This window comes from Pongo abelii, chromosome 10 (assembly GCF_028885655.2).
Source record: "Pongo abelii isolate AG06213 chromosome 10, NHGRI_mPonAbe1-v2.0_pri, whole genome shotgun sequence".
NCBI classification, from domain to species: Eukaryota; Metazoa; Chordata; class Mammalia; order Primates; family Hominidae; genus Pongo; species Pongo abelii.
The window spans coordinates 59,779,341-59,806,870 of NC_071995.2; the positions used below are offsets into that span (position 1 = coordinate 59,779,341).

General features: G+C 36.1%; 1 protein-coding gene across 4 annotated transcripts in view; it reads right to left on the minus strand.

The window, feature by feature from the left end:
• TAFA2 (TAFA chemokine like family member 2) overlaps nucleotides 1-27,530 on the minus strand; it is a 585,401-nt gene that overhangs the window by 26,363 nt on the left and 531,508 nt on the right. For all 4 annotated transcript variants that reach the window (XM_054526474.2, XM_054526473.2, XM_054526472.2 and 1 more), the window contains 2 exon segments: nucleotides 21,265-21,417; nucleotides 19,860-19,984 (listed from right to left, as the gene is read on the minus strand). In XM_054526474.2, coding sequence (XP_054382449.1) covers nucleotides 19,860-19,984; nucleotides 21,265-21,417 — 278 coding nt within the window.

The window sequence follows — 27,530 nt, forward strand, 5'->3', positions numbered from 1 at the left end:
ATTTATTTATTTGCTTTTTAATTGAATTATTTACCCCATTAGCATTTGATATAATCACTCATATATCTGAGTTACAGCTACCATTATTGAGTAATTTCTATTTCTTCCACTTATTCTAGATTTTCTCTCCTCTTTTGCCTTCTTTTGTATTGTTTTTAATAGTCCATTTTTTTAGTTGACTTGGAAGTTATACATTCTTTTACAAATTTTTTAATGTTTGTCTTAGTGCAGCAGTTCTGCAGCTTAATAATTCACTATTGTATATTATTTTGTTTGTTTTTGTTTACATTGCCTTGTCTTCATGTTTGCCTGGTTATTTTTCATTGTATGCTGAATATATTTGCAAAATTATTTGTGGAGTGATTGTGAGACTGGGGCTATAATCTTTCCAGAGAAGAATTACATTTGCTTTTGCCAAGCATGCCTTAAAAATATCTGCTCACCTCAATCTAATTTCGGTTATTAAAGTGATTCAGATTGAGCCCTGTGAGGGCTTTTCTACTTTTAATTCCCTCTTCTTCCTGGGGTGTAGCACTTCGGGTTTATAATAAGAAATAAGAGAGATTCACCAGGGCTCCCCTTCTCAGCAATCCCTGGCCTACTATGGCAGTCTGCTGGGTTCTGCAAGGTCGTCAATGCACTTTTATCCACTGAGCCACTCCTCTAATGTTGATAATTGCCTCGATGGGTTAAGTGATTTCCAAGAGCAGACTAATCTCTGTTAGTCTTCATCCTTCCTAAATTCTGGACAAGTAACTCTTCACTTTCTTGTTGGCTTTCCAATGCCTCCAAACATATCATCTTATATTTTGTTAAGTTCTTCAGTTTTCTTTTATGGGATGAGGGGAGGAGAAACTTAACAATATCACCTGATCTGTTACTAAAACTGAAAGTCAAGTTATGTGGGTTCAACTTTACTGATGAATTTGGTATTGATAAGTCATTCATAAAATTAATAATTGAAATTTATTATTGGTATTTTTCTGCCTGCACAGTACTTCTGCATTACAACCATGCTTAGACTGAGTCTTCTTTCTAAACTTGCTTTCATCTAATACTTAAAATAGACATTAGCTAATTGTTACTTACAATTGGAATTATTACATTTTCCATTTTGCTTGGGATAGTTCTGATTTACCCCTGTTGTCCTGAATTCCTGTTGAGTTTATCCTGGAAATATGTCCTACTATGGACAACAAATTATATCATCACGCACATAGAGTAATTATTCTTATAATGGAAATTTAATTTTAACAAATAACTCCTAGATGTAAAGTCTTCAGGCCGTGAATGAATGACTCTCTAATGCAAGAATTTCAGCCATTGTGATAGGCAAAAAAGAGCATTCCTTGAAGCATAAAACATTTCTGAAATCCACTAAATCACATCAAGTTGCTAATAAATGTTAAAGTTTGGCATTGAAGAGGTATCTATAGATATAGCACTGCACTAATTTCTTCAACTTTCCCATCATAAAGATGAGACATAGAGATAGTAATGTGAAAGACTGACTATAATATTATCAGTTAGTATTGTAGTCCAGGGTCCTGAACTCTGAGAATCACATTAAAGTGATGGCACACACTACTACCTTTGAGATAAAAGAGTTGTTACAACAAGGAGGTCAAATAGGCGTCTTACAAAAATCTAGGTCTATTTTAAAACACTGCAATATTGGGATTTTATATTACCTAGTATGCTCTTCAGTTTACCAACTAGATTTTTTAAGTTTTTTTCTATTATATTTTAAAGAAAAATTATATTACAATGAAAATTTTCTAATTTTGCCTAAAATTGAAACATGAAAATTGCATATCTTTTTCAATTTCTCCTAACTTTTTTTCATTTCTTTACCATGAATAATTAAAAGTTGGCTAAAATGGAATTTGTGCTACACATACTGAATGTTTATCTAATAGTAATAATGATGAGGAAGACGATGAATATAGATTTTCAGAGAATCAGATGGGTAATACATACAACATAGTGGTTAAGAGCATGGGGTTAAGAACATCATCTAGTCTTGGGATTATGCTCACTTAAATATTTATTAATTGTGTGGCCCTGTTATTTCACTAAAACAAAACTTAGTTTCCTTACCTATAAATGAAGACAATCCATATCTTATTACACTACTATGAAGGTTAAGTGCAATTATGCCTCCAGCAAGAATATAATAAACAGCAACTTTTAAACATTTTCAAAACATATTTTGAAATAAGTATTTTTAAAATAAATTTATTTGCTTAAAATTATCATTATTCTATTCCTGCTACAAAATATGAAATCTAATTATTTAATAAATAAGGCAGTAAGCACAAATGTATTTCTAGCTCTTTGATACTATCATTATCCTTTACAAAGCATAGAACAAATCTTGCTCTATTTTTGAGATTATACTAGAGTCAAGATAAATTATAAAGAATGTATGCTATGTACATAACATCTCCTAAGAGCAAAAACTTACATATTGCAACATATTTTGGTTAAAATGTACTGAGGTTCAAAAATCACTTAGGTTTTATTGGTTATTCCATTAATAGGAATTATTGGCCTCTGCTAATTGCTGAATATCTATAAACACTTTCTGCATCAGTTTCTACTTGGTGTTTTGTGATTTATTAAGAACATTAATGTTATACTAGTAATAGCAAAATGGGCAAGGGTGACTCAGCATTCAATAAACAGGTCTTTCCTGCTGCAACAACCACTCCAGGCTAACCTCATCTAAAATTGCTACAGGCAAACAACTACAAAAACTTTAAATGAAAATGAAAAAAAAACACACACACACAAAAACCTAGCTCATAGACCCAGACTAATACTCCTCCCTCTCCAGTTAACAAAGCATTTTTAAACATAAAAGATTTGTGCATGCATAAGAGGCTATCTTTGAATTATACCAGTGGACATAGAAATACTAGTTGAATAAATGTCAATAACTGTGATTGTCAGAAAAAGAATTGTCTCCTTCGCCTAGTAGGCCTGATAAGTCCATAAGAGATGTTGCTGAAAACCCAATGTCTGATGGCTATAAATAAGAAAAAATATTTCTGCTCTTGCAGCGTATCCTGGGAAGAGCACCTTTACAATTGTGTAGTCCAATAGTCCCCACCTGGCCCACCTATGGTAAATAACTAGAATAGCCCCATGTCTGAGGCCAGGTGGAGACTGTTCTCAAGCACTGAAATCCATTTAGTGCAGTTCTATGGTTTCTTTCTAGGATGTAACTTTGTGGCTATTCTAAAAGATATAGACCAACCTCCAGTGAATTTGTGCTTTCTCTTCAAAGCCCTAGTTTAAGTATGAATAGAGATAGTAAAGGAAGTTTTGAGTTATTTCCACATTAGTATTTCTTTAACAAGACTGACTACTGTGGAATAATAATGTTAATATTTGTTAATATTTGAGTTATGAGAAAACTGGCCCATTTTATTAGCCTATTAACAACTTAGTTGATTTATCTGTTTTACTTAACAAACACATATAGCCCTTATACTTGGCGAGAAACTGTTTTAAGTGTGTTACATATATAAACTAATTTAATCCATATGAGAAATCTATGTGGCAGATATATTATTGTCATCATCTCCCAGACGTGGAAACTGAGGAGTATTGATGTAAAGTAACTTTCCCAAGACCACCAGCTAATACATGGCAGTTGGGATATGAACTCAAGTAATATGATTCCAGAGACTGGGTTCTTAATCATTATGCCAGACTTGAAGGCATTCTCAACCAATCATACCAGATTTCTCACTGAGGTAGATGGATGGATAGATAGATACACACACACACACACACACACACACACACACACACACATAGACACACAGATAGATATATTGATAGATAATAGTAGCTCCTGGCACTGTATCCATTGTGAATGAGTAAAGCAAAGCCAATAGAATTCTCAGAGCCATTCTGGAGTCTTCACCAATTTAGAAGGATTTTTTTTCATGCAAAAGTCCTCGTAAATCAACATAGAACATTACTCTGCTCTCAAGGAATAAGACTTCCTTGCTTACACATTAGGCAAATAGCTAGGCGTGGAGTTTCAGAATCTCTTTATGACTACAACTCTTAGCTCTGTTATGTGGTATGAGAAAAATGAGATTTTTCCTTTGGTGTAATAACATTTTTTTCCTCATAAATACGCATTCCTTTAGGCTTAGATAATTTAGGATGGCAATTTTTTAAATGACATGCTTGTCTTATATATCTTCTCAAAGATTGCCCTTCCCAAACTAATTTGGTATCTGATAGATACAATAAGAGATATGTAGCCTGAAGAGGTAGGTCCAAAAATATATCTGAACTTCCACTGTACACATCTATTGGAATGGCCAAAGCCCAGAATACTAATACTAATGCTGACAAGGACATGGAACAACAGGAACTCTCATTTATTGCTGGTGGGAATGCCACATGGTACAGCCCCTCTGGAAGGCAGTTTGGCAGTTTCTAAAAAATTAAACATACTCTTGCCATACATTCAGCAATCATGCTCCTTGGCATTTATGCAAAGGAATTGAAAATGTATGTCTTCACAATAATCTGTATATGGATGTTTATTCACAATTGTCAAAATGTGGAAGCAACCAAAATGTCATTTCAGTAAATGATTGGATAAACTGTGGTAGATCCAGGTGATAGACTATTATTCAAGCTAAAAATATGTGTGGTTATCAAGCCATGAAAAGACACAGGGGAGATGTAAATACAAGCGGAAAAAGCCCAATCTGAAAAGGCTACATACAGCATGATTGCAACTGTATAATATTGAAAAAGGCAAAACTATAGAGAAGTAAAAAGATCAGTGGTTGCCAGGGGTTGGAAGGGAGAGAGAAATAAGTAGAGCACAGATGATTTTTAGGGCAGTGAAAATAGTCTGTAGGATACTATAATAGTGGATACACGTCATTATACATTTGTCTAAACCCATAGAATGTACAAAACCAAGAGCGAACCCTAACATAAACTATTGACTTTGGATGATAATAATGGTCAATTTTGTAACAATGAACTACTCTAGTGGGAGTGTTGATAACAGAGAGATTGTGCATGTGTGGAGGTAGGGGTCATATGGGAAATTATTACATACTGTCAGTGTTGCTTTTAACCTAAAACTGCTTGCTATGGTTTAAATGTGTCCCCTCTAAAATTCAGGTGTTGCCAATGTGATAGCATTAAGAGGTAGGGCCTTTAAGGAGCGATTAGGTCATGAGGGCTCCTCCCATGTAAATAGGATTAAGTACCTTATAAAGAGGCTTCACACCACATTTGGCTCCCTTGCCCTTCCACCTTCTGCCATGTGATGACACAGTGTTCCTGCCCTCCAAAGGGACCATAGTAGAAGCAGACAGCAGCCCTCACCAGACAATAACCTGCCATCACCATGACCTTTGACTTCCCAGACTCTAGAACTGAGAGAAATAAATTTCTGTTCTTTATAAATTATCCAGTTTGTGGTGTTTTGTTACAGCAGCACAAACAGACTAAGACACTGCTCTAAAAGATGTCTTTTAAAAAACTCTCATTATACAGAAGTCAAGAAAATATGTAATCTGGGCATTTTCATTCAGCATAAAGCCTGTGACTAGATAAATGTATATAGTCATATGCGCACACACACACACACACACACATATATAAAGAGACTATATATGTGCACTATAAATATATACACACATATATAATATATAATACACATATATAATGTATTATATGTGTGTGTGGTGTGCGTGTGTGTGTGTGTGACAGAGATAGAGAGAGACAGAGAGAGAGAGAGAGAGAAAAGAGAGACAGAGCAGATTGATTCATGATAAGAAATTTGCTCATGCAATAGTGGAGCTTGGTGAGTCCAAAATGTGCTGGGAGGAGGCCAGCAGCCTGAAGACTCAGAAAGGAGTTATAGCTATCATCCAAAAGAAGTCTGCTGGAGAATTCCCTCTTGTTCAAGGGAGGCCGTCCCTTTGTTCTTCCTAGGCCTTGAATGATTGAGGCCCATCCACATTACTGAAGTATTCTGCTTCACTCAAAGTATGCCAACTTAAACATATATCTCATCCAGAAATAGGCTCACAGAAACATACAGAATAATGTTTAATCAAGTATCTGGGCACTGTGGCCCAGCCAAGTTGGCACATATAATTAACCATCATACTTGGCTTTCTGACTTCCTGAATACTTTATTCCAGGTGAATAAACAAAATCATTTGATGACTGAGCAACAACTACAATAATTCTTGAAATTTCTAGAGGAGTTTGAAAAAGACACTCTCTTGCTGTGACCATTTCTCCTGTAAAACCTATGAAGAGGTAGCTGCACAGCAGCACTAATATCCCAGCTGCCTCTTAGCAAATTTTACCAGCAGTGCTCTAGAAGAGCCAAGCATATTATGTAAGCACCCATTATGAGATAGAATTGTTGCACATCTGTAGGGACTAGACTGAGAGAACCACAGTGCATAAGAAATGGGAGGATGATATTAGGTTTATAAGGCCTTGTGGGGCCTTGACAAGTTGGGTAGACTTAACATTGCACAGTTACCTCAAATGGTTATGGTGGGTGAAATGGAGAATCAAAAATTACCTAATACACCTTGACAATGTCTCCACCTGTCACTAATTTCAGTAACCTCAGAAAGGCTAAACCCTTAGTGAGACATCAACTGTACTACTGAAAATAATTCTATTATTATCTGTAGACATTTTTAATCAACTTATATAAACAATTTTTTTCATGTTATGAATATTTATCTTTACCTTCAGTATCACATAGTGATGTGAAACAGTTTTACTGAATAGGATCTCCTTAGACCATTACGTAGGTACAACGTGAATTATTTTAAAGTTACCATTAACAGCTTTTTTCATAGTTTCCCTTATTCATAAGGGAATTCACTTAAAATCCATCTAAGAAATCCTCAAAGCTATAATCTGGAGGCAGATGGTTCACAACTGTATTTTATATGCAGGAGTGCTCTCAACAAGTTGATTTCATTTGTGAAATTTAATCCCAAACAATAGTTGGACTCTCTGGACAGACATTTGCCTTCAGTAATCTCACAAATCGATCATATGTTGTAATTGAAGTTGGGGGTTGAGATTTCTAATCATGATACTTGTTTAGATTATCCTGACTGTCAGCCAATGTGTCTGGGAATATTCAATTTGATTTCTTTCAAGATAGAATAAATGCATCTCAGTATATGAATCCTAGAAACAGGCTGACCAAATCAACTCTCCTCACAATTACTCAAACAGCCTTTTCAAATATAGAGTATTTTAAAGTTGCAAAGCAAAGATTGCATTCAATTTGCAAGCATTCTTTGAAAACAAATTTACACTGCCTGATATTACCCAGTTTCTCTTTCTCTTTCTCTGTCTTTCCATCATCCTTCTCCCTGCCCTCACCAGTTTTCTTTTAACAGGACCAAGAAGAGAACAGAAAATGCAATGTAAGTGTAAAATATGTTTGTCCCATCATTCTCTGCAAACACAGGAACAGAAAACCAAAACACCACATGTTCTCACTCATAAGTGGGAGTTGAACAATGAGAACACATGGACCAGGGGTGGGGGGTAATATCACATACCGGGGCCTGTCAGAGTTGGGGGGCAAGGGGTGGGAGAGCATTAGGAGAAATACCTAATGTAGATGATGGGTTAATGGGTGCAGCAAACCACCGTGGCACGTGTATACCTATGTACAAACCTGCACGTTCTGCACATGTATCCCAGAACTTCAAGTCTAAAAATAAAAAGTCTAAAAACAAATTTAAAAATAGACACTGGAGACTCATAAGGATGGGAAGGTGGGAGGGGAGTGAAGGATGAAAATTGGCTTAATAGGTACAACGTACATTACTCAGAAAATGATTACACTAAAAGCCCAGACTTCATCATTATTCAAAATACCCATGTGACAAAACTCACTTGTAGCCCTTAAATTTATACAAATAAGCAAAATTTTTAGATGTAAAAAAAATTTGTCACCAGAAGAGAATAAGCAATAAAATATAAAGGTGAAATAGCCAATGGTAAGCAGAACCTCAACAAAAAAATCCTTCATTGACTTTAGGCTAATCCTACCATAAATCATGGGAAGCCAACATTGCTAGTTAATAGGAAAAAAAATGCCGTAATACTGAACCATGAGAGCAAAGCATATATTTAACAGCTAAATAACTCATGTTAAACAAGCTCAATATTAAACATTATAATAAATGGAATTCTATGGCTTAGTATAAGCTATCTGTATTATTTTTTGTTTTAATTTGGCAATTTGAGTTTTATATCTTAGATCACATTTCAACTGAATGGCTGATTTTGCTATAACTAATATACATTACTTCAAAATTTTTAAAGTGTTTTATAAGCTTAAAACATTAAAAATATGTGCAATGGTATAAGGTTCCAATATTCTTATTTGCTCGTGGGAATCTCAAATTATTTTCAATTTAATTAGAGTTATTAGTGTAGCCCCAATTTTTTTATATGCAAATTATCTCCCTTCCCCATCTCTCCTCTCTCTCTGCTCTCTCTCTCTGTGTGTGTATGTGCCTCCATCTCTCTTGCATGTGTGTGTATATATATTTACACACATACACACACACACATATATATGTATATGAAGATAGTCTAGTTGAGAAAGCATTTTATTGGATTTTGTTCTATTATGATAGTACCATACAGATATAAAGGCAGGAAAAAAATTCAGTTCGATCTTGACATCATGGAACATAATATTTAGATTCTGTTAGATTGCGTTTAGTTGCTATATACTATGGAGACAAATTATAGGTAAATTGCCCTTGAATGGCATCACAATCTGGTATCCTTGAGTGTTAGAAGAGTTATGGGCCATGCAATATTAAACTGCCAATGTGCTTTCGTGGCACTTACACAAACTTCTGTCCTACCACTTCTGTACATGACAATGATTTACTGACTTTCTTTCCAATTGACTGTGAACTTGTGAACTCTTGGGCAGCAAAGAGTCATAATTTTTTAAAAATCTGAATCCCCAAAATCTAGCACAATGTCTAGCACATACCCACATAGCATACATTCAATTTATCTTCACAGAGTAAATGAATGAATGAACAGACAAGCTTCCTTTAAACAGAGTTTGTTAATTCTGCTAAGGAGATTCATATTTATCCTTTTAGACAGAGTCTCACTCTGTCACCCAAGTTGGAGTGCGATGGTGCAATCTCAGCTCACTGCAACCTCCACCTCCCGGGTTCAAGCAATTCTCATGCCTCAGCCTCCTGAGGCTGGGACTGCAAGCATGTGCTACCACACCTGGCTAATTTCTGTATTTTAGTAGAGATTGGGTTTCACCATGTTGGCCTGGCTGGTCTTGAACATCTGGCCTCAAGAGATCCATCTGCTTCTGCCTCCCAAAGTACTGGGATTACAGGCATGAGCCACTGTGCCCAGCCCATATTTATTCTTATTTTTAAAGTACTTTAAACAGTGCATTCTGTTTTAAATGGATGTATATTCTGCAGTGTTTACAATGTGTTAACAATGACATCATCCAACTAGCAGGCAAGCTTTAGGATTATAATAAAACAAGTAATGTTCATCTAATGGACAAGAACTCAGTATTTCTTGCAAATCCCACATCAGAAAGAGACATAAAGCCACATAACCTGTCTGTAGGTTCCATATCCTTGTATCAACTGAAAGCCCTGGATCCCTGGAACCCTACTTCTGCATTCTCCCAGACTCTGGTCTTTCTTGGTTTTCTGTCTATATCTCTGTCTACACTTCTTGTTCCTTACAAGTGCTTTCTTCCACATTAGTTGTTAAAATGTCTTTGACACTCTTCTTTTTCTATGCATTTCTTTTGAAAGAGCATTCTTGATTAACTATTTCAATACCACCTAGGGAATAATAATTTCCAGATTTCTATCTTGACCTCTAGGCCTATATATCAACTTATCCTCCAGATACCTCTACCTCATAGTCTCATTAGCAACTACTATTGCAAAAATAAGTCAGGCAAGAAATATGTAAGAAGTATGTGAGTCTGGAATTTTTCCTTTCATTCACTTTTCATATTCAATAAACTACAAAGCCCTATCAATTCCCTGCCCTCTGCACCCACACTACCATCACCTCCCTACCTTACTTCAGGCCCATTACCTCATACCTCCTTCAATTCTGTTGACCCATTGCAGCCAAATAGACATTATGAAGTACAAATCAAACCCTTCTCCTCTCCTGCTTGATTAAGGTTCTTCGATGATTCACCACTGCATGGAGAATAAAATCCAAATCTTTTAACATGGTATTTAAAAGCCCAACATGATACAAACTCAACCTGCCATGATTCCCCTCACAGGGATTCCTCATTACATACTTCCCCTCACACACATTGTTACCCCATGAAATGGTTTCAATTCCATGAGTAAGATATGATCTTCTATTCCGTCATGCCTTCATATAAGCTGTTTTTTGTTTTGATAGCTTGATGTAGACAACTCTGCGAATTTCTGTTCATCCCTTAAAAGTCACAAATATATGCCACCCTAAAATGAGGAACTTACTGTTTCTTAAGGCAGCCCATTCAATGTCATCTAGAGTTGACACTGAGAAAGTTATTACTATAGCCTTAGTTGTATTCCTTGTAGTCACACAGAACAAATCTACATTTTTTTTCTTTCACATGCTGTGTCATCAAATAATTTAAAGCATATTGCTTCTAGTGCTTTAATTCCCTGAGGTAAATCTCCACAAAATCCTTTACACTTGCCTCTTTTCTTCTACCCCATTAAAAGTTGGTATCCAGGACTTTCTTGAGCACATCCAGATGAGGTTTGATCACTCTAAAGTAAAGCTCAATGCCACCCTTTATATTAGGTGCACTTCACAAACAACTCTCCACTACTCACAGGTGAAGTGACAAGTCCTGAACAGCCTTGCAGGGAGCTAGAAATCCTGAGCTTGTGGGAAAATTATGTGTTATTTCTCAGCTGCATCTTCACCCCACTCTCCAGAGTAAGAAAATAAAATTGGATCTGAAGTCATTGATTAAGAGAGTTAAACTCCACATAAAACGTGTGATGGACACAGGAGGGAAAAAGCCATGGGGGAATGTACATAGGAAAGATTATCCATATTTTTTAATAGGAAGTTTGCCACTCACAGTAGAGGAAAAAAGCACAGAAGCACCACTAAGTATGGCTTCTTGAACATACCTTTCTATTCCCCAAGTCCTACGAGGTGCCATGTTTCTTTTATTAGGGCATTTTAGTAACCAAAACCAGGTAAAAGTGTTGCCTCTCCCAGGAATGCTTACCTTTAAACAAATATCATGGTCTTAAACATTAGATATAAAGCCCTGACAGAATTTTATCTATCAGCCCTCAGGTAAGAGACAGAAATATTGGTCTCGCCACTTAGTTCATAGAACAGAAGCAGTCGCCTAAAGATGTACCTTGCAGTTGCAAATGAAATTCTATGGTGCTCAAACTGGTCCTATTACAATATGTGAACATTCGCAATTAACTGTAAGATTATAAGCACAACATTTGGAGTAACATCTACAGATTAACACCTGGCTCAAATATTGCAGAAGCATCTACATCTTAGAGGAACTTAAAAGCACTCATATATCACCCATTTCTCATTTCAATTACAAAAATACAGGCCAAGTTTCGGAAATAGAGCCTGATGATATATTTTTTGCATTATTTTTCAATAACTCTTTAAACAAATACCAAGGTAGACACTCTTGGCCCTATTAAATTATATTTAATTAAGTAATCAGCTCTTAAATTTAAAATATCAGGTTTAAAATGTTACTTTCTTTTGAGACAGAGTCTCATTCTGTTGTCTAGGCTAGAGTTCAGCGGCACAATCATGGCTTACTGCAGCCTCAACCTCCTGGGCTCAAGCAATTATCCTGCCTCAGCCTTCCAAGTAGCTGGGGGTACAGGTGAATGCCACCACATCTGCCTAATTTCTTTTTTACAGACTGGGTCTCACTATGTTGCCCATGTTGGTCTTTAACTCCTGGCCTCAAGCAATCCTCCCACCTCAGCTTCCCAGAGTGCTGGAAAGACAGGCATGAGCCTCTGCACCTAGCCTAAAAATGTTACTTTTACTAATGCTACTTCATGGACACCTCGCTTAGTGTCCTGTCTACTTGAACCCAATATCTAATTAAAGAAAAAGATTACCTTAATATATTAATCCATTTCTGTCCAAATCTCTTTAAAACTTAACATTATTATAGTGACTACATGCTTCCTTAAGTGTTATGTTTCACATCTCCATATCATTTGAGTTTAAATATTATTTAATAAACATATCACTTATTCAATTTCTGAATCTCTCATTACTATAGAAAAAAGTCTACCTACTCTTCTTCAGAAATATCAGATTTAAGATGTTATACCATATTTAGTTTTTCATTAAGTTAAATGACCTAAATTTAGTAGTTATTAATGTAAAACATAAAACATGCTCTTCCCACAGTTCTCTCCATCTCACATAATGGCAAATCCCTCATTCTATTTGTTTAGGACAAAAGTTTAAGTCAGTTGTGATATTACTCATGTTGCCTTTCTAACCTTAATTCTACCACTTGCCCTAGTTCACTCCACTCCAGACACAAGCATCATTTCTACCCCTTGAATATGATTTGCCCAGCAAAGCTCTCATCTCAGGTACTTTTACTTCTTTCCCTCTGCCTGGATAGCTTGTCCTCCATTTAGCCATGTAGCTCATGCCCTCACCTCCCAAGACTTCAATCAACTATGCAAACTCCCTTGCTCAGCAACACTCCCCACTTCCCTTCCCTGCTTAATTTTCTTCCCATGGCATCTATCAACATCCAACATACTATATATTTACTTACTTATTTTGTTTATCGTTTTGTATCCCCCCATGTGGTATGCAGAATTCCAAAGATATACTCCGGAGATTTTCATCCCTTGATTATTCAAACAAACACTAATCTAAGCACTGCTATAAAGAGATTCTGCAGATGTAATTATGGTTGCTAATCAGCTGATGTTAAGAGAGGGAGATTACCCTGGACTATCTAGGCGGACACAATGTAATCATCTGTGCCCCGAAAAGGCAGAGAAAGCCAAAAGAGCCCACCAGAGAAATGCAGTGGAAGAGGAAGAAAGGGAACAGATGGGGGAATGGGAAGTCAAAGAGCTTCAGAGCATGAGACAGACTCAACATGCCATTGCTGGTTTGACGTGAAGGAGGAAATATTATTAGAATGACAGGCATCCTGAAGAAGGCCAGAGAGCCTCCTGATGATGGCTACGTTGGTAATATGGTTTAGTTGTATCCCCACCCAAAATCTCACCTTGAATTGTAATCCATGATCCCCACATGTCAAGGATGGGGCCAGGTAGAGGTAAGTGGATCATGAGGGTAGTTTCCCCCATGCTGTTCTCATGATAGTGAGTGAGTCTCACCAGATCTGATGGTTTTATAAGCATCTGGCATTTCCCTTGCTTGCACTCACTCCGTCCTGCCGCCCTGTGAAGAAGGTACCTGCTTTTCCTTTGCCTTGGGCTGTGATTGTAAGTTTCCTGAGGCCTCCCCAGCAATGTGGAACTGTAAGTCAATTAAACCTCCTTCCTTTATAAATAACCCAGTCTCGGGTATTTCTTCATAGCAGTGTGAGAATGAACTAATACACAAGGAAACAGTCACCTCAGTCCTACATTTGAAAAGAAACAAGTTCTAACAATAACCTGAATGAGCTTGGAAGTGGATTCTCCCCAAAGTCTCCGGAAAGAAACAAAGACTTGTTGCGAAAAGGTGAAACATATCCCTTAATTTCAGTCTTGTGAAACCCAGAGCAGAGACCCACCTGAGCTACACTGTGCCCGGACATCTGACCTAAAGATAATTACTGGATATTGTATTAAGTCACTAAATTTGTGGTAATTTGCTATGGCAGCAATAAAAAAAATGTATATACCCTATTAGAATACAGGCCTGATGAAGGCAGGGATTTTCATCCAGTTTGTTTTGTTTTGTTTTGTTTTCAGCGCTCTGACCAGAATTTAGAATAGAATCTGACCATAGGAGGCAATAAAGACTTTTTGAATACAGCATACATATTCTTTCCCACAAAATCTGTATTTCACAAAGTCTTTTGAAATTTTTAGCCCAAAAATGTTGCATAAAAATATTTAAAATTAAAATGTGGAAGGTAAGTTGTTTTGAAAGCTCTTCATTCAGTAGTTTGTTTCTCTTCAAGTTAGCAGCAGCTATCAGTTCTATGAATTGGACATAGGAAACAGTCAAATACCACTTCCCAAAGCAGTGTTTTTCAATCTACAGGGTGCAACACTTAAGCAGGTGATAAAAGCAATTTATGAGGTTGAGATCATCAGATGGAAGGAAAGGAGGAAGGAAAGGAGGAAGGGAGGGAGGGAGAGAGGGAGGGAAGATAATAAAATCAAAACATTATAATGCAACTTTAACTTTAATGTAGCATATATGAGTGTGCATATGCATATTGTGTGGTGGTAGATCACTATATAAGATGTATTTCTTACTGTGAGTTCCATTAAAGTAATTAGAAAAACCCTAAAGGTCATTACAGTCTGTGCTGTGGACCAGAATGTAATTTAGGGCCTGACTGGAAGTGAGATGAAGACAAATGAATGGGGATCTGTCTATTAAGAAAGAGCTGATCAAGAAAGAACCACACTATTCTAAACCTGTACTTAAATTTGCAAGGCTAGAGAGAGCATGATAATTGAAGAATTTACACAAATTGCACCACCTTAAGGTAAGGAAATGAACTTTTTTCCTCTTGCTGTGTACATCATTTTCCATGGGTCTGAATTAGCACCCCTGGACACTGTTTAGAGCCACCAGCAGAGCAGAGTCACTGAGATTTGGTATGAAATCCAAATGGAAGAGTACAACCTGAGGCTTTAATCAGCAAAGCATCACAAGATGCTATTTCTTTTCTTCCTTACAGTGAAAGGATTAAAAATCTAATACTTATCTATCTTCTGAGATTTTCAGTTATTACTGTGATTTAAATGTAGCTGGAAAGGAAGTTAGAAATCTTCTTGTCACATGGAACCCAAGAATAAACCTTGGTTAGAGAAACTTGAAATTGAATCTAGCACAACATCCTCATTCTTATGCTATTCTATTATTGTTACAATATTACTCTTAACTTGATTCCAATGTTTGCTGTCAATAGACTGCATATGGGTAAAGGAAAGAATAATGTGGTTGGGTGTGGTGGCTCACACCTGTAATCTCAGCACTTTGGGAGTCCAAGGTGGGCGGACCACTTGAGGCCAGGAGTCAGAGACCAGCCTGGCCAGCACCCCAAAACCCCATCACTACTAAAAATACTAAACAAAAAAAAAAATAGCTGGGTGTGGTGGGGCATGCCAGTAATCCTAGCTACTTGGGAGGCTAAGGCATGAGAATCACTTGAACCCAAGAGGCGGAGGTTGCGGTGAGCTAAGACTGTGCCACTGCACTCCAGACTGAGCAACAGAGTAAGAGTTTGTCTCAAAAAAAGAAAAGAATAACGTAACTGTACACTACTCATTCCTCCATTCAATGGCATACTCTTTGTGGGCTGGGATCAAGCCATGCATTCTCTTTAATATCTACTATGGTTGGGTAAATTGAGTAAGATAATACCTGCAACGTACTCAGCAGAGTGCCCAGAACACAGTAAGAGCTAAGTAAATGCTTCTGTATTTGCTTTTGTTGTTTTAATTCTGAGTACTATTAATATAAAATGTGCGCATAAGAAATTCTTAATATATTTTGATTTTCATTGCATTATACAATAAAATAATATCATAATGCATACCTTTAAAATCAATTTATATTTGAAGGAACATTTAAAAATTACAGAGATCTTATCTGCTCAAGCCACTTTAAATAAGTGCATAAAGTGAAAGATTTCAATTAGCTAAAAATTAGCCAGAAAATTTCTTCTTAAGTATGTGAAAAGTCAATAGACCTGGGACATAGGATTCATAAAGGTAATCTTTCTAAAAACAATGTAAAGTCTTATATAATATGAAGTTAGGTAAGAGACCAAGTTTCTCTAACCTGATCCTTAGGTAAGAATCAACATTAAAAACTGCAGTGACCACTGTATTTTGCAGCTTGGTGTCCATACCATTAGGCAAGGACAATAAATCCTAAAAACAGAATATTATTTCCTTTAGATCTTCCACAAAGAAAGAATATCAAAACACCCACCCCCGCCCCACACACACACACAGAATCACAGTCTGTTTTTTTCTGATGATTTCAACTATGTTAAATATTTTCTTTTCTTATATTTTACAAGCTCTGCAGCATCTTTCCCCCCTGTTACTTTTGTGTTGTACAATTAGCATATAATTATGCACTCTTTCACACTGGAAAGATGATTCTTTTATTAATGACCCTTTGAAAAGTTCTTTATTATTTATCTTTGAAAGTGAGTTTGAAATCAAAACGCTTGCATGACTTTTCCTTTCCTTCTGTTTAACTTAGGAGATCTTAAAAGTAGTAAAAGAGACGGTTATAGATGTCACAGAAAGTCATAAATTTTCCACCTTTAGACTGAGAAATGGGGTTTGGGAAACAACTGTTGCATCTTCCACTCTTTCCAAATTAAATGCTTGAGCGTGTGAAGAACAGGTATGCAACAAAACACTCAAGTTCCAAAAATGACTCCCTATTCCTTACCTTTTCCCCCTGTTAGCACCAATAGGAAATGGTCAGAACCAAAAAGCTTCCAGAATCCGATACAAAAACAGAAGAAGACCATAATTCACATTTGTAGTAAGTACAATATAGGCTCAAAATTAGTCTTAAGTGGAAAAATCACTCAGACCCTGATTTGTAGTCAATTCGGGAAGGTGCCACTCATCTTTCCTGAGGCCATGCAAGCCTTATTACTATTTCTGGCTGACTGCTATTTATTTAACAGGCTTACCCAAGTACTCCAGATTGGCTATGGGCCATTATAAGGAAGAGTGTACATTATTGCAAATTTTAATTATTTCTCAAGCCATTTTGCTTGCAGTGATAATCCCATGAGACCAACATATCTTGCATAAGCAAAGCAAATAGCTTTTGGCTAAGACAGCTCTTGAGTTATTTTGTAACCTATTCCTACATAATTTCTGGCCTTTCCAATTGTGGCTGGGACCTGCCAAATCAGGAGTTCAATGGCTTTTTGGCTCATGGTGATCACAACCACATTATTGAAAACACACATATGGACAGTAATACAAATGATTAAAATAATGACTCAAATTTGTTTGCAAAAATAGTGCTATTTATGCATGATGGAAACACTTCCGCTATCTACCTCTATTCAACATTTCCTCTATCCAGCACTTCCACTGTGGGCAAAGTAACACATGCCTAGAGCTATTTTAAGAATTTTTCTTATCTCCTCCAGTTTTTCCACTATTTCAGTGGAGATGGCTGAGCAATAATAGCCTGATGACCTTGAAAACTTTTTGCTTCATTTGTAGCATCAGGGAAATTTTCCCAAATTGTTTTGTGGGCCAAACTTAATTGCACACTTTTGCCTTTCTATTTGGAATGCCAGTGTTCCTTTGGTTGAAAATGTCTAAGTAGCTCCATTTTCACAAGCAACATTTTTCTTGTGAAGGAATAAAAGGATAAGAATTTACTTTGGTTGTACTCAAGAAGCTCCTTTTTTCAAGTCTTTCTCTCTCCTCTTATATATGATGATTTTTCTTTTCAAAATGGGAGTCACAGACTCTTAGAAATAGAGGGTATCTTAAAAGAAACTAAATCTAAACACCTGCTGTTGCATGAAAACCCTCTATAATGTCTTAAATAAGGTCCTCCATTACCAGCTATTCTTTGGGGCAAAAGAGATTAAAGAAAAATAGAAAGTGCTATCCTCTATATAGAGGATAATGTCTTATAACTAAAACAAATTATAGGATGTAGATGTGATTTTCCCTACTCATGAGTTCTCAGTCTCTCATCCACCTTGTTTCATTACATTTGGAAGAATTTGTGAAGCAGACACTCCATTTTAAATTTGGGTCATTGAGAATACGGTCAACAGGCCAAAAGGGAGTAAAACAGCACTTCCAAAATTTTTTTTTTTCCATGAGAATTTAGACTGCATGGTCTTGACCTTTTCATTTCAATGATCCAGAAAGTTAGAGATATTTTTAAAGGTCGACCTCATAAGAAAAGAACTGTAAGATACTTTTACCATTATTGCTTAAGAATAAGTTACATTATTAGTACAAAGTACAGGTTAAAAGATTGGGTTTTGCAACGGAACTACATGTTTTGAAACCTGGCTTCCTAATTAATTAGCTATATGTCCTTGGGAAGTTACCTAACCTTTGGAAGTTTTGGTTAACTCATCTGTAAAAGGAGATAATAACACTATCTTCTCCACTGGGCTATTAGGAAGATTAAGTGAGCTAATTCATGTAAAGCATTTTGTTCAGTGTATGGCATATGTTTTAAGCATACAATAAATAATAGCTTCCCCTTGTTCACTGAAGTAATAAAAACAAAGAATTTGGTTGTCAAGAGCTCACAATTTTAAAAATTTGATTCATAATCTCAAAACGTTAATGAATTTCCTTAAGTCCTGTTTTTGGACTGAGAATTAATAGTGCTAGGGAAAATATTTTCATGGTATAAATACCTTATAAGGAAAATTTACATAACCAGAATGTTTTTAACAAATTAATACGTATTATTTGATAGCTCACTGAATAATATAATTATCCTAATTGATCATGCATCCAATAGGTTTTGAAAAGGTGTGACACTTAGCTAACCGGTTAGAGTCCAGAATAATTTCATGAAATATGTTTTTATTCATGCCATTTGAAACTTAGTCACTTCTGTGTTTGTCTGATCAGTCAATGTATTAAATATATTACTTGGCAGACTAAATTACATATCTAGATGAGATTATAAAATAGGCCTCTTGTATATATCCAGACAAGGTTTAAAAGTCTGCTATATCAAATAGCATTATAAATTAGCCAGTCTCCACTTTTATGTTACTTTTTATAAAACATCAATTTATACCATTATTCTGATCTATTCTTAAATATTCAACTCTAATTTATAGTATGCTTTTCCTAAAAGCAAAACAAAACAAAACCTTGCTTTGCTAATTCTATAAAGGAAAGAATTCAAATTCTGCCAGTCTGGAATACCCATGTGGCGAATTAGGAAATCAAGGAACAAAGCTATTTTTCAGTTCTCTACCATCACCGAGAGTCAGTAATTACAAAGCTGAAATACATCAGTGTCTTAAGAATATTCTTTTTGTATTGATCCTGAGAATCTGAAACTCTTCCTAGTAGCCCATTACAATAATTGTAAACCTTAACCACTAGAAAACTATTTAATGATTCAGAAATCAGGGACATCAAAATAATTACTTCCATAAAACTAAAAGAATCGCAGTTAAAAAACTGTATTAAAAGTAATATATAAAATAATGTTTTCAGAATTTATTTAGATTACTGTACATTAGAAGAATAAAGGATTGGGGTCACCCTCCCATAATTTAACATGCCTCCTCAGTGGGGAAAGGAGGTTCACATTACCCTCAGTATTTTATGAAGGAACAAACAGTGTTTATTGATCAGATATATGACAGTTGATGGTAATCTATGGAAGATGTTGTTCTGAGTGAAATAAAAATGTTTTGTGAAAAAAGCAAACTAAGAAAAAAATGGGGAAAACGTATCTTGCAAAACTATACTCTTCCATTCCACAATTGCCACTTAAATTGGTTACTGCGCAAGCTCCATTCTCTATTAATTCAGGGACATTCTCTTTTCCCAAGCTTGCTGTCCACTTACCCTAGTTGTTTTGACTTTATTCCCAGAGGAACAGCTCCATCCTTTCCGATCAGGGAGAACTTTACATTCTTCTCCCTCTAGACATGGCTGCATATGGCACCACCATTTCTGTTCCACTATTGAAGCTATAAGAGAGAAAAAAAATTGACTCAACGTTTTCTTCTTGGGACTTATTTCTCTTGTTCACCTTTAAAGAGGAACAAAAGCCACTAATTTTTCCTACCAGTGGGAAGACAGGTATTTGAGGTATGCCTTTCTTTTTGTTCAAAAGGACAAAACCTTTCAAGATTTTCTAACTAAAATAATTTTCTTTAAAACATTTTTTTTGTTGTAATGAGAACACTTAACATGAGATCTATCCACTTAATAAAATTTTTAAGTGTAGCAGTAGGAGATACACCTAATGCTAAATGATGAGTTAATGGGTGCAGCACACCAGCATGGCACATGTATACATATGTAACTAACCTGCACATTGTGCACATGTACCCTAAAACTTAAAGTATAATAATAAAAAAAAGAAAAAAAAGGAATGCAGTATAGTTAACTATAGACACAATATTACAGGATTTTCATGTGAAAATAGACTTCATGAAAGCTAACATATTGAAAATAAACTATGCAAATGTGTATAGGCACCAATAAGAAAATGGACCTATGACCAGTTTAGAGTCAACACTTTATAATCAATATAATATTCCCATGAATAAGATGATTATCAGGAGGGTGTTTATCAGAGTTATCATAATTTTTTTAACTGTGTGCTATAACCTCATCACAAACACTAAATTATAGTAATATGAGTACTTAACAAATTACTATTTATGGTAACATCAATTAAATAAATGCATATAAAGATTTATGTCCTACTATTATTAGGTGAACCCTCAAGGAAAAAAATTAATATGTTATTGCATCATCATAAAAGTTGATATTTTATGTGAATTCTATCCACAACTAAATGTTCACTCATATACATGGTGCTATATTTTTTAATTCTTAAGAATATCCATGGGTTTAAGAACCCATCATATTAAATCATCCATTTTCATCTTTCCTTTTCCAATTAATTTACACATACTCCACCTCCCACCATCCACCAAGAAATCAACATTTCATGGTATCAAAATAAGATGCACATTAATTTAATGGAACCTCATTATAATGCCTTTTGTAACAGAACTGCATAATATTTTAGATCTCTTTCCAGAGGATTTTAGATTTCAAAATGCCACCCAAATATTCTAGTTTCAACTTATTATGGTATTTGTAGTATGTTCAAATTTGTAGTATGTTCAAATATGTTCACCCAGGATTGACCCCCCATTGAAAGCATTATAGTGGGGTTCCAGTTCTAAGCCATCCTTGGCTGTGCTGTTACAATAAGGAATGGAAGAAGTCACACCATCCACACACGATGGAGCAGCTCGCGTGGTGCCTGCCACCTGCCCAGGGAAGCAGGAGCACTTGACTGTTTGTGACCGTTCTTCTATCTTGTTCTTATTACAGCATCTGTGGAGTGCCACCACCTCACAAGTTCCCGTTTTAACATGGTGAGCTGCACAAACAAAAACAAAATATAAGAAAACATTGAGAAAGCTTTGGACACTTTCCCCCACCCTTCTTTTTAATTAGCAGTACATTAAATATAGCTCTATAAGGGGTCTACCATGCATGAAACGAGAAATACAATGATGCTAACTCCATAATGCAGATTTGATTTCTTTTCTAAATGTGGTAGGAACATTTCTGTCAGTGAATGCTTAGTAAAGCAGGCACAATTAGTGACTAGATTAGAATAAGCTGTTAAAAGTCTGATACAGAAGCAGTATGTGCCGTCATCAAAAACATTTATTTGCATATGACTTTTTAATGCCTTTTTGTTCAATGTGTTAATCAAAGTGAAATAAATCTCTGGCCTAGGTACCCTGCAACGGGACTGAGGCCAGCCCCATTCTCAAAGTGGGTGGTTGCTGATAAAGCTTGTGTTCTTCTAGGGGAGAGTAAGAGGACTAGGCAGGAAGTGGAGGCAGACGGTGGGCACCCACATGCTCAGTATTCTTCTGCTCAATTTCCCTGAAAATGAACAAATCCAGTGATTCTTGAAATTTCCACCATTTTTCTGGAAGATCCAACCAGTCCCAGAACCCAGAGTCATTAATTTCAATTTTGCCTGAGAGGGCAACTGCCACCAAATGGTACCATGAACTTGGATAATTCGTATCTGGCAGCCAACTGCCTGTAAACCCAATCCAATAAGCTGTCAGGCTTCCATACTCATTTTGTCAGCCTTGAATAAGGCCACTAAGTGAGTTGGGTTAATGAAAATTTTGGACCTTATTCATTACATTATGATAAGATTCTAGTTTGTCTTCATTATTTTTTTCAGCATTTCTTCTTCAAATAGTAATCCTACTGTGAAAAGATAAAACTTTTGCCTGCTAGAATTAAAAACAGCTTAAAATCAAACATTTGTTAAAAGATTATGCTTTCAGTAATTTTAAAAGTGTAATTGTTATAAAAACAGAAATTACAATGGAAAAGATCTTAAGTTGTTTAATGGCATAAACATAGGGAGACCCATTGCAAATGAGATCAGCACATCAAGCATTTACATTAATCTTCTCATTGAAGATGAGTGAAACCAATGTGCAATAAGTCAGGCTAAGTAGTTTGCTCAGATTTTTCTAAGACAGAGCAAATCACACATATTGCCTACCTCTTATCCTTCTATGTGAGACCAAGAAACTCAAGTGTAACATACAGCTTTGACATATAATCCTCAATAGAAACTTCAAGAAGCAGACACCATTTCTGCCACTGTAGATACAAATTGGAATGTTTTCTGTGTTTGATTCAAACACAAATCTATCTCTATGAAAGCAAAAAAATAAGAGGCAGACTTTTGTCCCTATCTTCTCTTGTTCTGGGGGAATATTTTCTTAGCTAAGAATGAGTCCGTTTGTTTTAATTTGCCAAATGGTTTATATTACATTATACAAGTTAATATTCTGCCTTCTCTACATTTCTTTATTAGGTCACATTTTAAGCGAGTGAATACCACACATCAGCCATGGTCTTGAGCACTGGAAACACGGCAATGAATAAGGGACACAATCTGTTCCTGCCCTCAAAAAGCTTATGTTTCTGAGGAGAAAACAAATAATAGGCACCCACGGTAATAATTAAGGCAATGATGTTAGATTTTTAAGCTCCTTGAAGAAAATACAGTAGAGTAGAGTAGAAGAGTAGAGTAGAGTAGAGTAACGTGATTCAGAGTAATTTTGTAGGAAGGGAATGCATATTTTTTCAAGTGTCACAGGAAACATCTCTCTTTGAGGAGATAATCCGAATCATGAGCTGAATAATGAGAAGGAAGTCTCTAATATGAAGATCTAAGAAAGGAAGAACAAATATTAGAGCAGCAAATAACAAGGTCACGAAGTAGGGGGAAGTGTGGTATGTCCCCAGGGCAGCAAAGATGGCCAGAGTGGCTGGAGTGTGGCTAAACAATTGAAAGTTTGAGGGAAATGTATCAGAAACATAAGCAGATCATGGAAGGGCTGGTATGCTATGGTAAGGAGATTGGATTTTATTCTTCCTGCATGGGAAATCTTTGGGTAGAAATAGCATTACATCATCTATCTATTAGAAGTTTACTCATGCTGCTCTTTAGAGATTGGGATGAAGAAGGCAAGAGTGGAGACCAGTTATGAAGAGGTGTAGGAGTCTCTGTGATCAAGGATGAGACTTACACTAGATTAACAACAGCAGAGATGGGGAGAAGTAGCAGCTTGGATATATTTCAGTATAGAGTTGATTTGATTTACCAGTGGGTAGAATGTGGGTCATGAGGGAAAGAAGACTAAAGAATTACCCCTAAGCTTGGACTGAGCAATGAGAAGTTGATAGTTCTGATGGATAGAGAAGGCCTAGGAAAGAAGAATTTGTCAGAAGATGGTTGAGGTTAGTATATCTGTACTTCTGTTGGGGCCGTGTTAAGCTTAAAAGATACCAATGCAGAGATGTAAATCAAGCAACAACATTTATAAAATAAAGCTTAGGGGAGATATTTGGGCTACAGAGGCAGTCTTCAGTGATCTAAGCCTACAGATGGTATGTAAAGCCATGGACTGAACAAGATTACCATGGAAAAGGTTTCCACCAATAGAAAAAGAAGAAAAAAGAACAGTCTAAAATCTAGATCTGGAATGGGGAGACAGCAAGAAGACTGATAAAGAGGTACACAAAAGGAAAAAGGATAAAGAAATGTGTGTGTGAAAGAATGAAGAAATAGAAGACAAAAGAATAAAAGGTTTCAAAAAGGAGAGATTGATCATCTATGTCAAATGCTGTTGAAAGGTCCAATTAAAAGAAGAGAAATAATTGTCCATTTAAAAAGTAATACGGTGTAGTGGCCAAGAGTATAGACTCCAAAGTCCGAGTACCTGGATTCAAATCTAAGTTCCTCCTAATGACTACTTGATCTTGGTACGTTATCTATTATGCATGGGCAGCTGAGTTTTTTCATGTCTAAAAGAGGGATATTAATAGCACAATCTTCATAGGATTAACTGAGGATTAAATGAGTCATGTATAAAGTGTTTAGGACACTGCCTCCCCGTAGCAGGCACCTCTGTAAGTGTTAGCTATTTCTATTGCTGTTAACATTTGATCTTGGTAAAAATCATGTTAGTGGCATGAAAAAAATAAAAGCATTATTGAAGTAAGTTTAGTAGAGAAGGAAAGGTAAGGTTGTTATACTTATAAAAAGTCTTTCAAGGAGTTTTTCTGGGAAGGGAGAAAGGAAATTAAGCAAGAACTGGAATGAATCATGGGGTCAAGGGAATTTTTTTAAATGGATGCTTTAAAAGCATGCTTGTTTGATGGAGTGATCTAGCAGAGAGGGAAAATGACAACACAGGAGAAAAAATAGATCATTAACAAAGAATGTTCTTAAGAAAGAAAAGTAAATTGTGATCCAGGGCCCCTGGAGGGCTGGCATTAGATTTGTGTGAGGACACAATCGATTTTAACAAGAGGAAGATGGGATATGTAGGTACAGTCAGGTAGACGTGAGTGGATTCGGTGGTGAGAAGATAAGGTAGTTTCTTACCCGATTTCATCTATTTTTCCTATGAAATATGGCAGCCCTTGGAGAAGAAAAAGAGGGTCTGAAATAGACACGTAAGAAAAAGTAAATTTACCAGGAAAGAGTGGGAGCGATACCTGGCAGGGAGTTAGCTGATGCACACTGTAAGTTGCAGAGAACACAGCAGAATGGGAGATGGAGTGAGATTGCAGAGCACAGTGGAGATAAACATCTCTAAGATGATAGGTTTCTGGGGATGCTTGGACTTCTGAGAGTGATTTAGGGAACCAGGGATGTGAGTCATGATAAGATTACTCCTCTAAATCTCTGAATGGAAGCTAGGGAAAGATGATTAGGGCTTCTTCAGATAGTGACATTAGTAGGCAGATCACTAAGCTGAGATAGCTTCTGGGAGAACATTATGGTGGCTGGGGCTCTGTTCTCTTTCGTGGTCCTATAACAGCCAGGAGCACATGGTGAGTTTCCCCTGACCTCTGCTCTGAGAAAAGAGGCACCATTCTAGCACCAAGGCTACTTTCCTTCTGTATTTCAAGGAGATTTTATTATATGTTGAAAAAGAAAGGAGAAGTGAAAACTCATCTGTTTTCCATTTCCATACAAAATCAAAATTTATTTCTATTTTGCCTGACTAAATAAATAAGAGGACAAAGTAACTGTGGCAGTCATTAGTCCTGTTGACCAACTATGTCTGGTTTTCTCCCTTCTGGACAAAGGTTGTACTGTACTTCTCCACTCCATTTAATTTAGATGTAAGGGCATGACTTGCTTTGTCCAATGAAATGAAAGTTAAAGTAATATGGTCCACTTATGACGAGAAACTAATAATATCAATTCTATATGGAAGCTGTAAGAGCTACTGTGTAATTCAGCGTGTTTCTCCCCACCAGCCAGAGCAACCAATTATGTTCTTGATAGCGGAGGCCACGTCAATCTGAATCCCCAACTGAAGAGACATGGAACCGACTCACCACCGATCATGATGGGCATATGAGTGAGAAACAAAGCCATGTTGTTATAAGCCTCTAAAATTAGGATGTTGTTTGTTACTGCGACCAACTCAGCCTACTATAACTACAAGGTGGTACTTTCACTGCTTCTCAGATTGTTCAGGAGGGTACACTTTCCAAATGTATTAGTTGGAGAATAAGTCAGGGAAGCATGATATCTCAAAGCCCAAATCATCCTAGCTTATTTGAGTCAATGCAGAGTCAGGATGAAAAAGAAAATATTTAAATATTCCTATAATGTGAGAGGTTCTGAGAAATTATTCTACAATGTAGAAATAATTTCTACAATATAGAAATTATTCTATAACGTGAGGGGTTCTGAGAAATTATTCTACTTTGGGTAAGTTTGGCATGCCAGAGCTCTGGTGAAGAAAGTGTACCTCTTTCTTCTTGGAAGAGAAAGGAGGTGAAATGATGATCACAAGGCACAATGGAGAGTAGGGAAAGAGAGGTATGCCCTCCTTCAGAGAGCATGATGCTAGATGTTAGGAGAGTTGACCAGGAAGGGACAAATGGTAGCCTGATAGATGCAGGGCTTTCCTGCCCTGTGCTTTTTTTTTTTTTTTCTTTTCACTGCCTATGAACAAAATGTACAAACATGAGGGAGTTTCCTGGTGAGAAATGAACTTCGTAAAAACCTCTCTCAGCCTTTGTCCTTCTTATTAAAACTGAAGGTGTAAAACTTTTTATGGGGAAGAGAAGAGAGGTAACCTTTTAAAAATAGAATAGATGATAGATACAGATAGATAAATATATAAATAAAATAGATGATAGATAGATAATCTTGTATTCAAAAACTTTGAAGGCATTGGTAGGAAAAATATCAAAAATATATATATATATATATATGCGCCAGTAAATATGTCAAGTGAAGTGAGATACTTCAAAGAAGGAAATTAGCCTAGCAGGATTTGAACATGAAATATGTATGCATACGTTTAGTTTTCTTATTTGTCTGCTGTATATCTTAAAGTCTTGTTATGATAACCAAATTCTTGTAGACAAAGACTAATTTTTCATGTAAACTGCTCAGTATGTGGTATGTGTTTAATAAATGGTAAACAAGCAATTTAAAAAGATAAAACTAATTCCTGTGGTTTTTCTTTAAAAGGTTAATGAGACGGTAGGAAATTCAAGCAGTTACTAGAATTCTCTACACAGATTCAGACAGAGCTTGTGATAAACTAACCTAATCGAATATTAGTGCTTTCCAAATTAACAAAATAGGCTTCACAGAAGATCAGTTAGCATCATATTAAAATGATACAAGACCCCCTGGAGAAGATTTAAATGAAAAAGAACAAACAAACAATTTTATTCATGTCACAATTCCCAAGTCACCAAAAAAAAAAAAAAAAAAAAAAAAATTCTGATATTTTTCCTCCATGGATGTGATGCATAAACACAAAGCATTCCCTCCTACTTTTTTGTGAAATGACAGCAAAGACATATAGATTTCATTAAATTCTCATGAAACAGGGATACAAAGTCTTACCCAGCTCTAACGCTCTAACTACTGCCTTCCAAGGTTATGGCCCTTATGTCTCATTT